At 31.5% G+C, this 13,766-nt stretch overlaps 2 protein-coding genes across 2 annotated transcripts; both read right to left on the bottom strand.

The window, feature by feature from the left end:
• Positions 1–1,316: 1,316 nt before the first annotated feature.
• Positions 1,317–2,068, bottom strand: LOC111990425 (two-component response regulator 24). Its single transcript, XM_024022194.2, has 2 exons — positions 1,781–2,068; positions 1,317–1,493 (listed from the first exon to the last, which is right to left on the bottom strand). Exons 1-2 carry the CDS (start codon positions 2,066–2,068, stop codon positions 1,317–1,319), a joined length of 465 nt encoding a protein of 154 aa, XP_023877962.1.
• A 9,330-nt stretch (positions 2,069–11,398) lies between these two features.
• Positions 11,399–12,212, bottom strand: LOC111990426 (two-component response regulator 24). Its single transcript, XM_065781528.1, has 3 exons — positions 12,074–12,212; positions 11,878–11,987; positions 11,399–11,569 (listed from the first exon to the last, which is right to left on the bottom strand). Exons 1-3 carry the CDS (start codon positions 12,210–12,212, stop codon positions 11,399–11,401), a joined length of 420 nt encoding a protein of 139 aa, XP_065637600.1.
• Positions 12,213–13,766: the final 1,554 nt, after the last annotated feature.

The raw sequence follows: 13,766 nt of genomic DNA, 5'->3' as shown, positions 1-13,766 counted from the left end.
CTTTCATTGAACTCATCAATTAATCATTTATTTTTTGTTCTCAAAGCTCTTTAAATAAATAAATAAATAATTGGGGCTAGAAATTAAGTTTCAAATTGAAGTCAACAAAATAATTTTGTTTATGTAAAATAATTCGGTATAGCCATTATTTTAGAGTAAAGGGAATTATTGCAAAATTTAGTATAAAATCCATCATAGATGATTTTTGGGAGTTTAAAAAAAAATTACATCTTGATAAATAATTAATTTGAAATGTATAAAGAAACCCTTATGGGATCTTTTCTCTTATTTATAATTTGATAACACTAAATAAATGCTAGTATTATTTTTCTTGTATTTATTTACAACTGAAGGTATATATTCCAAGGGAGTCAATACCGTACCGGAGGCTGTACCGGTTTGGCAAACAGTACGATATATTTCGGATACCAGCCAATACCGGTGTACCGTTTTAAGTTTACCGCTATTTTTTATATTTATAAATAAATAAATATATATATATATATGTATATGTATGTATGTATGTTTAAAACATTTCCTCAGTTTAGAACTAATTATTCATGGTTTTAGACTTTAGTATCAATTAAAAGAAAAAATATATATATATATATATAAAATATAAAGGTTAAAAGTTACCATTGCATACTAAGAAAACAAATAATACTAATAAGTTAATGCAAATAAGTTACCATTCTGTCCTAACAAAAATTCAAAAATTACAAAACTTAAAAAAAAATAATAAATAAATAAATAAACTTTTTTTTGTAAAGGCCGGTACACCTGATATCGGCCGGTATTGCCCGAAATTGGCCGTTACGGCCGGTATTTTTTTTGGGTACGAAACAGAGGGGTATTTTGTACCGGATTACTGGCCGGTACGGTATATTCTGGCCGTACCGGCCAGTACAATATGGAATTCACTTCCTTGATATATTCCCCATTCGTAAGTGGTTAAAGCTTTTTTATTAACATTGGTCCCCGAAAGATGAAATCATGGTTCCTTCCTTCAATTGATCAACTAATAGCGATCACATAGGTAGTTTGACGTCAAATGCAATAGAGAATTGGCATTTTTGTATGTAGTAACAATAATAATGACAAGGAAAATAAAACAAAACAGAGCATAAACATATGAGGACGCAGTTTATTTAAATTTTAAAGGATAAGGATGCGGACAAATGTCTACTTCAAGTGCCTATGACAAATGAGTACATCAGTCCCAATGAAGAACATAACATAGAAAAAGATAATGGTACGATATGATATGATAGGTATTAGCATTGCAATAAGTCCTCTAGCTATTTTGATGTGCGCTTTCACATATAGTTGTCGAGCTCCCATATGATTGGGATCACAATTTCTGGTGACAATGGCTTTTCAATGAACCCATCCGCTCCAGCAGCAAGAAATTCTTGTTGGTGCCTTTCATCAAAAAATGCAGTGATCCCCAAAATTTTGCTTTGGGCACCCATGGCACGAATCTGCCTAGCAGTCTAACATAAGATGGAACAGGATATTATTATCTTTGGTTAAAGTACAATAAATGGAAAGTTAAATTGTACATGAAGACTGAAGTAGCATAAGTATCACACTATATTTTATTTTTTAGAATAACAAGGGAGGGAGCATTTGAACCAGGACTCCTCCATTGGAAATACTAGAGGTACCAATTGAGTTACAAAACTTTTGATGTATCAAACGATACAATCATGAATAACTAGATAATTAATTGAGCTTGGCCATTAGCTAATAAGATGAAATAGAAGCATGTAATATGTACCTCAGGGCCATTCAGGACAGGCAGAAGCATCTCAATGATAATGAGATTGAAAGTTGCTCCAGAGGCAATGAGCTGCACTGCAGCCTCCCCAGTCTCTACGGCTTCTGTTTCCACACCATAGGAACGTAGGAGTGCTGTCTGTATGGCTCGACATACACCTCCATTATCCACCACAAGAGCTGTCAACTTGTTTTTGCAGGAAAAGCGCTGCCCTTCACTCTTATCATTCCCTTCAGCTGAGCCTCCACTCATGCCCATGGGGGAAACATGATCAACTTCTGCTCCCATTTCTTCTTAAATCAACTAATTACTTCTGCACAATAAAGTGGGAATGAAAATGAACTAATTTAGACACAATTACATCAAGCAATAGCTCATATAATTAAGTGAAATCAAATTGATATTACCCAAGAAATGAAACATACATCTCTGTTCCTACAAATTTTTTTCTACCTCAACAAACTCAATCTAAAATTTTTTTTTTTTTTTTTTTTTTTTAGGAACTCAAGCTTCAATTTAGAGATAAATACTAGCAAAAGGCTTCATGGGCCGGCACAATTATAATTTAGAGCTATAAAACTAGTAAGAATTCAATTGTAGCTACTCTGTTTAGTAAAGTAGGGCCAAAGCTCTTTTCATTCCAACTCTGAATAACAACATCATCTGTCTAGAAATGCAAGAACTTTATGAAATTAAGGAATTCAGGAACAACTATGTACGTGCACTTATATTGCGAGGATACAACTATAATAATTCAAATCAGAAAGGGGAAAATTATATTTTTTAAAAGAAACCAACAGCACTGTTTTAGGACAACTCTAGGTAATATTGTGACTCACCACTAGACTCTTCAAAGCTCAATGCTGATGATAATGCAGGTACCTCTAAATCAGCTTATATAGATGAAGCAGCTAACATTTTTCTGTGTACTATCATATCCAGTGGGCATAAAATGTACAGAAGGTCACAAAAAGAGTGTGCAGAAACCCGAGATTCGCGGTAACGTAACTGTAGTAAAAGATGCTTTGTAATCTGATAGCCAGATTTTTTCTTTATGAAGTTAATATCCAAGATTTTCATACATCTGGGCATTTTTATGACACAAGAACAAAATACTAATGATCGACACGTGCCAAACATGCTAATTTTTTTTTTTAATGGCATACATATAATTCAATGTCAATGGACAAATGAACTTAGAACTTTGCAAGCTACCTTACATTTAATGGTGACATAAAGCATGAGACTGGCTTTTTGCTTGAGGTCAAAATAAATTTCAGTGAAAATTTTCTTCTCACCAACTTAGCTTTGAACTATCCATATGTTGAGTGACATAATATTAACCAGTTTTAGTTTATTTTTAGAAACAAGTTGCATAACTTCACACTTTAGTGTTTCCTATATTTCATATAGTCTTTAGTAGTAATTTTGTTGTCTTGTTGAACAATGCTCACAACACAGGAACATAACTATGATAATTGACTAAAAGGATCCAGACTGCTTTCATATATGGTAAAGCTTAATACAACTGATTTTGGCACCATTAATATTTCATTTGCAGAAACGTTTGTAAAATATAAGATAATTGCACGCTTGCTTTGACTGCTTTAATTCTTCAAACTAATTTGTTATAGTATTAAAACAACCTTCTAAATAAAATGCTTCTAAATGAGTTCAAATATATTATTAATTGTAATAAGAGTGTTTTCTCCACCTTGATTTGAATACGCATACAGTACTTAGCAAAAAAAAAAAAATAATAATAATAATAAGGGAATACGCATACAGTAAATTTATATATGATTCTCCAAGTAATAAATTAAGGGATCATGGAAACAAGACAAAGTGATGATTCTATTATCAAGAGAGGAAAACATTTCTTCTTTTGATAATGGTGATGAGCTTTTAAAGTTAATTTCACGAAAAAGTAAAAACCCTTCATCCACCACCACCGCCGCTTCTAGGCGAGTTGGTACCCGGTTATGTAAGTGACCTATTGCTCGGGTGTTCAAGCCCCCGCATTTACCTAGCAAAAAAAAAAAACCCTTCATCCACCATGCAACAACAGTCTCACAAAAGAGAAAAAAGTGTTAGGACATATGTGATTCATGTTAAGAACATATGTCAATATTTATGTAGTTGGCTAATCCTTTGACAAAACGCACTTTACTTGTAATGGGATAGATTTATGATGTGTTTAATACTTCAAGAAACATGTTGTTCAAGTCTAGTATTAAAGCCATAAAGATTGGACCAAAAAACAAGTAAAGAAGGACTATTCATTAAAGCTACACAAATAGCTTGACAGCTGCTCGACAGATAACTATCTATCAAGATTTAATGAATGAAACTCAATAGATTCTCGATCAATCGAGGTATCTATCGAGGTTACGGGAATTCAAATTTTCAGATCTAATTTTTGGCCCAAGCTTATGTATTTATGTAGGATTTTTTTTATCACAACCCTAGACCTATATAAGGCTTATTTTAGAGGTCGTCACATAAGAAAATACAAGAAGAACATATACAAAAGGTGACCAACGCCTTATTCTCTCTAAAAAAAGCTACTGTGTCTTTGCGCCTTAGGGTTTTGTAACCAAGTGCTTCTTGATCTTCATTGTTGATGAAGTGAAGAACTTTGCAGCCAACAATCTTCTTCTAGTTGGTGATTAAGTCACGTACTAGGATCCGCGCAATTGGTTAATCACGTACTGGAATTCGTGCATCAAAGGGTGGCGTTCATATATTGAAGAGTTCAAAGGTTCTAAAGCGGTAGAATGTTTCTACTGTGAGTTCATCTACGGGGATTGTAGAGTCTAGCGACAAAGGCTTTGCACTAAATCTGAAACTTCTCTTTACTATAGTGCATTGCTTTTCGGGAAGGTTTCCTCTCAAGTTTTTTACTGTGAAACTAGTTTGTTTCATTGGTTTTCCTAAGTCATCATATCTTGTCTTATTTATTTTTTCCGCTACATGATTTTGACATAATATTGATGTTTGTTTGTTTTAACAAGTTTTATTAATAATAAATCTAATTAACAACTTGGACTTAAAACTTGTTAATTCTATCAACCGGAGTCTAAATTTTCCAACAAAAAGAAGGTTCAATCATTAGCCTAATACGATATTTTCCTACAACCTCCTAGAAGTGAATAGTCAATGGGAATATTTCAAGAATAATGGCTATATATTGCTCCTTCAAGAGAAACATGTCGAGATAGTCTTTCAAACTAGGTGAAGTCATTTTTCCATTGCAATGACGACAATGAAGGATTTCCGTAAATTCCTGGCACTCATGCAAGCTAGCTAAGTGCAAAATTCTCTCTGACAATCAAAACAACGATGCATAGGCTGCATCAATGCAGTACCTCGTGTTGCATTCCTACAAATGGGATTAGGATCATCTTAAAAACGTTCTATCTGTTCTCAGTTCTTTTGTTACGTACCTTTATTTTTATTATTTCATAGTTGTGTTCTTATAGTGTGGTTGGGATTTGCTTATTTGCTTCAGCTTATTTGGGTTTTTAGTTTCTTTTTAATATTATTCATAAGTCTTATTGCACTTTTTAATATTATTTATGGTCTTATTGTACTATTCAGCTAACTTTTAATTTTTTTTCTACACTCTTTCAGTTTTAGGAGCTTAATAAGTTGTTCTCAAACAGACCCTAATATCAAAATTCTCTAGATTTCCTATGTACTTGACCATGTAGAGTTCTTTAAATTCTCACATTCTTTTTGTAATTGGGTAATTATAGGTTTATTTTGTACTGGCAATGTAAATCTTGTAGCCTAGTACAATGTAAACTATGAATTTTCCTTTATAATAAAAGGCAACTAGATTAAGCCACATCATCAATCCACTATCTTTTTTTTGGTAACCATCAATCCACTATCGTAACCATAAAATAAAGCTTTTCAAAGAAAAAATTTTAGTTTACAGGAAACTCTTAATTGATCCCGGTAAAAGTGTCCAGAAGGCTGCTCTCCTATCTCTCATATTTTGGCCAATTTCCTGCGTTTTTCAGTTTCTAAGAGTAATTTCCACCGAAAATAAATCTAACAGCCAATACTGAAAACCCAGCTCTCAATATTCCTTTTCTTATCAATCTGTCACTTTCTTATTTTTATTTCTCTGTTTGTCCAACTTTGCCATTGATTCAGTCCTCCCTCCCTTGATCTCGACCCTTGCCTTTTCCTCCAAAGAGTGCCAAACGTGAGACAGTGGTTTGGATTATTGTGGGTTTTGGTTGGATTGAATGTCTTGGGTCAATAGAAGTGTGAGTGTGTGAAAATGGTGTATAACGCCAAAGGTTGGCTGTCTGAGGGGTGAGATGACCAGTCTTTTGAATGTAGAACTGCAAATTTTAGTTCATTGAGTTTACAAACTCATATGTTATCAATTATAAAGAGTCAATTCAAATATTCAGTTTCGAAGTGATTGAATTGCACCTATTACATTCATTACTATATCAGTTTGTAAATTTCCTGTGATAAAACTTGCAGTATTTTTATTTTAATAGAGTTAGAGTTTGTTTTCACCTCTATTTATTGAGATTAATGTTAATGAGTTTTTTTTTCTTTTTCTTTTTTTTTTAAATTTGAGATAGAATTCTACACTACCATAATTTATATGTATGTACGTGAAGCTCCTTCTTAGAGACTTGAGCTCGGTCCTTACCCGCCACACCCCACATACACTTATACTTACAGAATGATCATCGCATGCCAAGTGTGCAAGGTAGTAATTAACGTGAATGAGTCTAATAAGATGATTTGGAAAACTTTATTCTAAGGTTAGGTAAGTGATTTGATGATGTGGAAATATCTCGCATGCATGACTTTTGAATCCAAAGAAATGTGTTATTTATTACTTCATTGAAATCCATTGTTTTTATTGATCTGATGCAAAGCCTATAAATTTTATTGAGCGGACAATTTCACCTCACTTATTCTCTTTTCTGTTTCAAATTGAGAGGAATATGAAGTTTTGGGGTTTTCACTAAAGTAGGGGCATATGAGAGAGTTTAAGAATAATTTCACAATAAGATCAGACTTATAGTATTTAGTATTTTATGCAACTCCATTCTTCCTTAATTTTTATTTGAGGTCACACTTTAGCAAGGTCTTGCATACTTACAAGGTGAAACCTTTATAATTGTGCAGCAGCATTGGCCCTTGTCATAAGCCTAGTTCATTTGTTGGGTTGAGGCTGTGATAGTTTGGTTTTTTCATTTTCTCAAATTTATATTTTTTTTTCTTTCACTGAACTCAACAATTTATCATTTCTTTTTTTTTTTTTTCAAAACTGTTTAAATAAATAATAAAATAAAATAAAATTTGGGGCTACAAACCAGGTTTCAAATTGAAGATGACAAAATAATTTTTTTTATGTAAAATAATTCAGTAAAGCCATTATTTTAGAGTAAAGGGAATTATTGCAAAATTTAGTACAAAATCCATCATAGATGATTTTTGGTTTTTTTATTAAAAAAAAAATTCGAATTACATCTTGATAAATATTAAGTTGAAATGTATAAAGAAACTCTTATTGAATCTTATCTTTTATTTATATTTGGATAACACTAAATAACTGCTAGTTTTATTTTTCTTGTATCTATTTACAACTGAATATATATATTCTCCATTCTTTAGCTGTTATAGCCTTTTTGTTCACACTTTGATCCCCTAAAGATGAAATCATGGTTCCGTCCCTTGATTTATCAACTAACAGCGGTCGCATGTAGCTGACATCAAATGCAATAGAGAATTGTCATTTTTGTATGTAGTAATGATAATAATGAGAAGGAAAAGAGCATAAAATAGAGGATAAACATGTGATACAAAAATTTGCAAGAAACATAGAGGACGTGATTTTATTTAAACTAGTCGCATACCTGCGCGTTGTGCGGGATAAATTTTTTAGGATTATCTCATTAAATATTTTAATACTATAATTTTAGTTATTAACCATTGGTTTTTCATTAGTTTTTAAGTTAATAAAAACATTAATATGCCTTTTTTTTTACCTTTACATATTATATAAGGTTAATGAAATGTCAAAAAAGGGATTTAAAAATTTTCTAACTTTATTTCTTATGCAATTTCTACTATTACCAAAAAAACATCTCTTTTTTAGTTATGATTAGAAATATGGTTTCCATAGTTAGAGTTTGATTAGGTTTAAGTTTAATTTAGTACTATGATTGTATTTAATTGTTGATTATTGATTTAATTTTTTAAGTGGAATTAACGTTTATTTTACTACAATATAAAGTTTTAATGTTCTCCATATGGTCATTTTTGTTTTATTTTATACTTCTCCTTACAACCTTTTTGTTTTCCAATTAGTGGTTACTAATTGACATTTGATTTTTTTTTTTTTTTATCTACTCTTTATTACTTTGTTTTTTTTTTTTTTTTTTCCATCTCTCTCTCTCCCCCCATTGGCAACCTATCGTTTTCCAAAATTTGATGATGATTCTATGACATTTAATTTGCATTATTCATTTTTTATTTTAATTTAGTGTTTCTAAATTGACATTTGTTTTGTATTCCATTTTTCCTTTGATGCATTGGTTGCGAGAATGGGTGTTTCCCTAGCATTACTCCACTTTATGAGAACAATTCTATTTATTGAATTTAAGAAAAATATTATACGTTTAATATAAAAAAGTAAAGGAAATGTAAATAATTTAATGATATATATGGGGGATGTGGCTGAATTCAAATGTTGAATAAAATAATATGAGATGAAAAAAAAAATTAAAAATATATAACAATAAACACTAACTTATCCAAATCATTCTATGTAATATAATAATATTATATTCTTATATATTATCTTTAATTCTTTATAATGCAATAGGATAACATTTAACCAAAAAAAAGAAACTTAAAACACAAAACTAAATCACATCAATCGAAAATAGAGTTCTAAATAACACAAAACTTGATCAAGCTAAAGTAGAGATGCAAGAAAAATAAAAAAGATCCACCAAAAAACTGAGGGAGAAAGAGAGGGAAATAACCCTTTTTTTGTGAGGGTAAATTATGCAAAGAATGGAAGAGTGAATGGCAAATTTATACTAAGAGGAAGATAATAAAAAGAAACAAAATAAAGAAAGATAAAAGGAAAGAGAAATAATGATATTAAGGTAGAAGGTTTGGGGAGATGAAAAGGTAAAGGGAAGGAGAAAGGTTAGAGAAAGTGTAAATGTTAAAAAAAATTAGTATAATTTGATGAGAACAATTTTTTTTTTAATTTAAGTAAAATATTACATTTTTTATTTTTTTTAAATAAAAAGGGAGAGAATATAAATAATTTAATGATAAGGAGGATGTGGTTGAATTTCAATATTGAATAAAATAAGATGAGAAGAAAAAATAAATTAATTAAAAGATATAACAATAAACACTAAATTATCCAAATCATGCTACGTAATAGAATAATATTATATTCTTGTCTACTATCTTTAATTCTTTATAATGTAATCAGATAATATTTAACAATAAAAGAGAACAAAAAATAATAATAATAACTTAAAACATAAAACTAAATTGTATCAACCTAAATTAAAGATCCAAAAAACACAAAAAATATAAACCTAAAGCAGAGACACAAGAAAAATAAAAATCCATCAAAATATTGAGAGAGAGAGAGAGAGAGAGAGAGAGAGAGAGAGAGAGAGAGAGAACATTTTTGTGAGGAAAAACTATACAAAGAATGAAAGAGAGTGACAGACCAGCAAGAATGTATTAACCCCTTATGATGAATTAACTAATTAATTAGCCAAGTTAATTAATTAATTCAATTAACATGCAATAGGCGTGGTAGTACAAACAAACCACCAACTAAGTTAAAATGCAACGGAAAATAAATTGACACGGTGATTTGTTTACGAATGAAGAAAACCTACATAGCAAAAACCCCACTGGGTGATTTTAAGGTCACCACTCCCGAGAATTCACTATTATCACAACAAGCAATTACAAGTAAAAGAATCTCAATACCTTATACTAACTTACAGTTGAACCCTTATCCCAATACCTGATTGGACTTGTTCTGTAGTGACAATCTCTCTTTTCAATGCACGGCTCCCAGTATATGACTAACCAATTTGATGCACAGATCCTAGTACGCGACTTACTCACCAACTTGAGAAAGATATTGGCTATAAAGTTCTTCAGTTCATTCACACAATGAAGATCACGAAACTCCTTTGTTACAAAACCCTACAGTGTACAAACACAGCAGATTCTTGAAGAGAAGGATAAACTAGGGCATATGTCTCCGATTCACAATATGCTTGTGAAAAACTTTTGCATTGAGGTACATCAGCTGTGACAGCCCTTAAAACAATCCTTATATATGTTTAGTGTTATGAAAAAAGAAAGTCCAAACATCTATTCACGAATTGGAGTGAAATCTGATCTGAAAAACTAATTTTCATAAATCTCGATAGATACCCTATCTATCGAGCAGCTATCAAGCATCGAGCTTAAACAGCCTTTTAAACCTCGATGATACTAGCTGTCGAGTTGTAAAATCCAACACTTCTTCACTTGATTCTTGGACAGACTTGCATGGGTTTAACACTTGAACTTGAAACCTTATTCCTTAAAGCATTAAACACATCCTAGATCTACCCAATTACAAGTAAGATGCGTTTTGTGAAAGGACTAAATAAATAAAGGAAAATGAAGGGAAAAATGAATAATGATATTAAAGCAAAGAGTAGTGGGGAGATGAAAAGGTAAGGGAAGAAGAAATGTTGGAGAAAGTGTAAATATTTAAAAATTAAGTGAATGTTAAAAAAAAATTATAGTAAAATTGGAAAGAAAAAAGATAATGACGTAGATGCTGATGTGGCTTAACTAAAGCGTAGTAGCGTAGTAACAGTAAATGCTATACTTCAGCTTTTAGATATATATATTTATATATATATATATATATATTTTAAAAGATAAGGACGTGGACAAATGTCTACTTCAAGTGCTTATGACATATGAGTATGTCAGTCCAAATGACATAAGATAACGGTACAATATGATATGATAGGAATTAGCATTGCTAAGGTTGTCAAAATCGAAATTCTACATAAAATCGTGAGAGGTAGGTGGAATCGTGGATCATAAGATCCTACATTATTTGAGAAAAAAACAAAAAATACACATTGATAAGTTAAATAATCACATAAATTATACATTCATTGATAAAATTACCATACATCATTACATCCATTTGTAAGCATCATTTAAAGAAGCCAAAAATCTCAAAATGTGACACTCTATTAGGATATTTTTTATTTGGGTCCAACTGACACTCTCTCTACATAAGAATAGAAAAACTTGGTCTATTGAGATTTTATTTTTCATTTGGATCCAACTAAACCTTCTGTCAAGTTAAAGAAGATTACAAGAAACTAAGGTCGTTTGAGATCATCAGAATTATACGATCCTACCAATCCTGAATGATCGCAAAAATCCTTGAAAGATTCAGATCATTTTGGGCAAGTGGAATCGTAAAATCGTAGGATCGTAAGATTCAAATAATGATTTTGACAACCATGAGCATTGCAATAAGTCCTCTAGCTATTTTGATGTGCACTTTCACATCTAGTTGTCGAGCCCCCTTATGATTGGGATCACAATTTCTGGTGACAATGGCTTTTCAATGAACTCGTCTGCTCCAGCAGCAAGAAATTCTTGTTGGTCCCTTTCATCAAAAAATACAATGATCCCCAAAATCTTGCTTTGGGTACCCATGGCACGAATCTGCCTAGCAATCTAACATATAAGATGGAACAAGATATTATTATCTTTTTGGCTAAAGTACAATAAATCGAAAGTTAAATTGTACATGAAGAAGGAAGTAGCATGAGTATAACACTATATTATTTTTTTCTAGAATAACATGGGAGGGAGCATTTGAACCTGGACTACTGCATTAAAAATACCAGGGGATCTAATTGAGTTACAAAACTCTTGACATATCAAAAGATACTTATTATAACAAGTTGATTATGAATAACTAGATAATTAATTAAGCTTGGCCCTTTAGCTAATAAGATAAAATAGAAAGATGTAATATATACCTCAGGGCGATTCAGGACAGGCAGAAGCATCTCAATGATAATGAGATTGAAAGTTGCTCCAAAAGCAATGAGCTCCACTGCAGCCTCCCCAGTCTCTACAGCTTCTGTTTCTACACCATAGGAACATAGGAGTCCCGTCTGTATGATTCGGCATACTCCTCCATTATGATAAGGCCGGCCCAAGAGTTTCAGAGGCCTAAGGCGAAATCTTCAAATGGGAAAAAAGCTGTCAGCTTGTTTTTGCAGGAAAAGCGCTGCCCCTCGCCCTTGTCATTCCCTTCAGCTGAGCCTCCACTCATTCCAGTGAGGGAAATATGATCAACTTCCGCTCCCATTCCTTCTTAAATCCAACTAATAACTTCTGCACAATAAGATGGGAATGAAAATGAACTAATTTAGACATAATTACATCAAACAATAGGTCATATAATTAAGTGATATCAAAACTGAAATTATCCAAAAAATGAAAAATACATCTCTATTCCTACACATTTTTTTCTTCCTCAACAAACTCGAGCTTCATTTTTTTTAATATCAACTCGAGCTTCATTTTTGAGATAAATACTTGCAAAGGCTTCATAGGTAAACACAATTATAGTTTATAGCTATGAAACTAATAAGAATTCAGTTCTAGCTACTCTGCTTAGTCAAGTAGGGCCAAAGCTCTTTTTGACTCTTCTGTCTAGAAAGGGGAAAATTATATTTTTTAAAAGAAACCAACAGCACTGTTTCAGAACAACTCTAGGTAATATTGTGACTTACCACTATACTCTTCAAAGCTCAGTGCTGATGATAATGCAAGGACCTCAAAATCAGCTTATATAGATGAAGCAGCTAACATTTCTCTGTGTACTACCACATCCAGTGGGCATAAAATGTACAGAATTTGACAAAAAGAGAGTGAAGAAACCCGAGATTCGCGGTAACGTAGCTGTAGTAAAAGATGCATTGTAATCTGACAGCCAGACTTTTTCTTTATGAAGTTAATATCCATGATTTTCATACATCTGGGCATTTTTATGACACAAGAACAAAATACTAGTGATCGACACGTGCTAAACACGCTAATTTTTTTTTTCTATTTTTATAAATGTGAATAAATAAATTTAGAACTTCACCCAATTCAAAATTTCACATTTTTTAAAATTAAAAATGAAATTTCTCATTTTCTAGGATCTCATTTATATATTTTTAGGGGCCAAGGGGAAAATTAAGTTTTCCTGTAGATATTTGTCCATTTATTTATACAATGGCATACATATAATTCAATGTCGATGGACAAATGAACTTAAAACTTTGCAAGCTGCCTTACATTTAATGGTGACATAAAGCATGAGACTGGCTTTTTGCTTGGGGTCAAAATAAATTTCAGTAAAAAATTTCTTCTCACCAACTTAGCTTTGAACTATCCTTATGTTGAGTGACATAAAATTGACCAGTTTTAGTTCATTTTCAAAAACAAGTTGCATAACTTCACACTTTAGTGTTTTCTATGTTGCAGTCTTCAGTATTAATTTTGTTGTCTTGTTGAACAACACAGGAACATAACTTTGATAATTGACCAAATGGATCCAGACTTCTTTCATATATGGTAATGCTTAAGACAACTGATTTTTGCACCATTAATATTTCATTTGCTGAAACTTTTGTAAAAAATAAGATAATTGCACGCTTGCTTTGACTACTTTAATTCTTTGAACTAATTTGTTATAGTATTGAAATAACCTTCTAAATAAACTGCTTCTAAATGAGCTCAAATATATTATTTGTAGTAATAAAAGTGTTTTCTCCACCTTGATTTGAAAACGCACACAGTACTTAGCCAAAAAAAAAAAGGAATATGCATACAGTAAAATTATATATGATTATCCAAGTAATAAATTAAAGGA

The sequence above is a fragment of the Quercus suber genome, unplaced genomic scaffold, assembly GCF_002906115.3.
Source record: "Quercus suber isolate HL8 unplaced genomic scaffold, Cork oak 2.0 scaffold_269, whole genome shotgun sequence".
In the NCBI taxonomy this organism is placed as follows: Eukaryota; Viridiplantae; Streptophyta; class Magnoliopsida; order Fagales; family Fagaceae; genus Quercus; species Quercus suber.
The sequence above is the reverse complement of the archived record's forward strand: the minus strand, read 5'-3'. Positions and strand labels throughout refer to the sequence as shown.

What these genes read in the sequence shown, in the direction of transcription:
- LOC111990425 (XM_024022194.2), bottom strand. Translation starts at nt 2,068, where the DNA reads ATGGGAGCAGAAGTTGATCATGTTTCCCCCATGGGCATGAGTGGAGGC. An exon ending in CTGTCCTGAATGGCCCTGAG is followed by an intron (nt 1,494 to 1,780) that starts GTACATATTACA and finishes ATCTTATGTTAG; the next exon opens with ACTGCTAGGCAGATTCGTGC.
- LOC111990426 (XM_065781528.1), bottom strand. Translation starts at nt 12,212, where the DNA reads ATGGGAGCGGAAGTTGATCATATTTCCCTCACTGGAATGAGTGGAGGC. An exon ending in ATTTGAAGATTTCGCCTTAG is followed by an intron (nt 11,988 to 12,073) that starts GCCTCTGAAACT and finishes CCTATGGTGTAG; the next exon opens with AAACAGAAGCTGTAGAGACT. An exon ending in CTGTCCTGAATCGCCCTGAG is followed by an intron (nt 11,570 to 11,877) that starts GTATATATTACA and finishes CTTATATGTTAG; the next exon opens with ATTGCTAGGCAGATTCGTGC.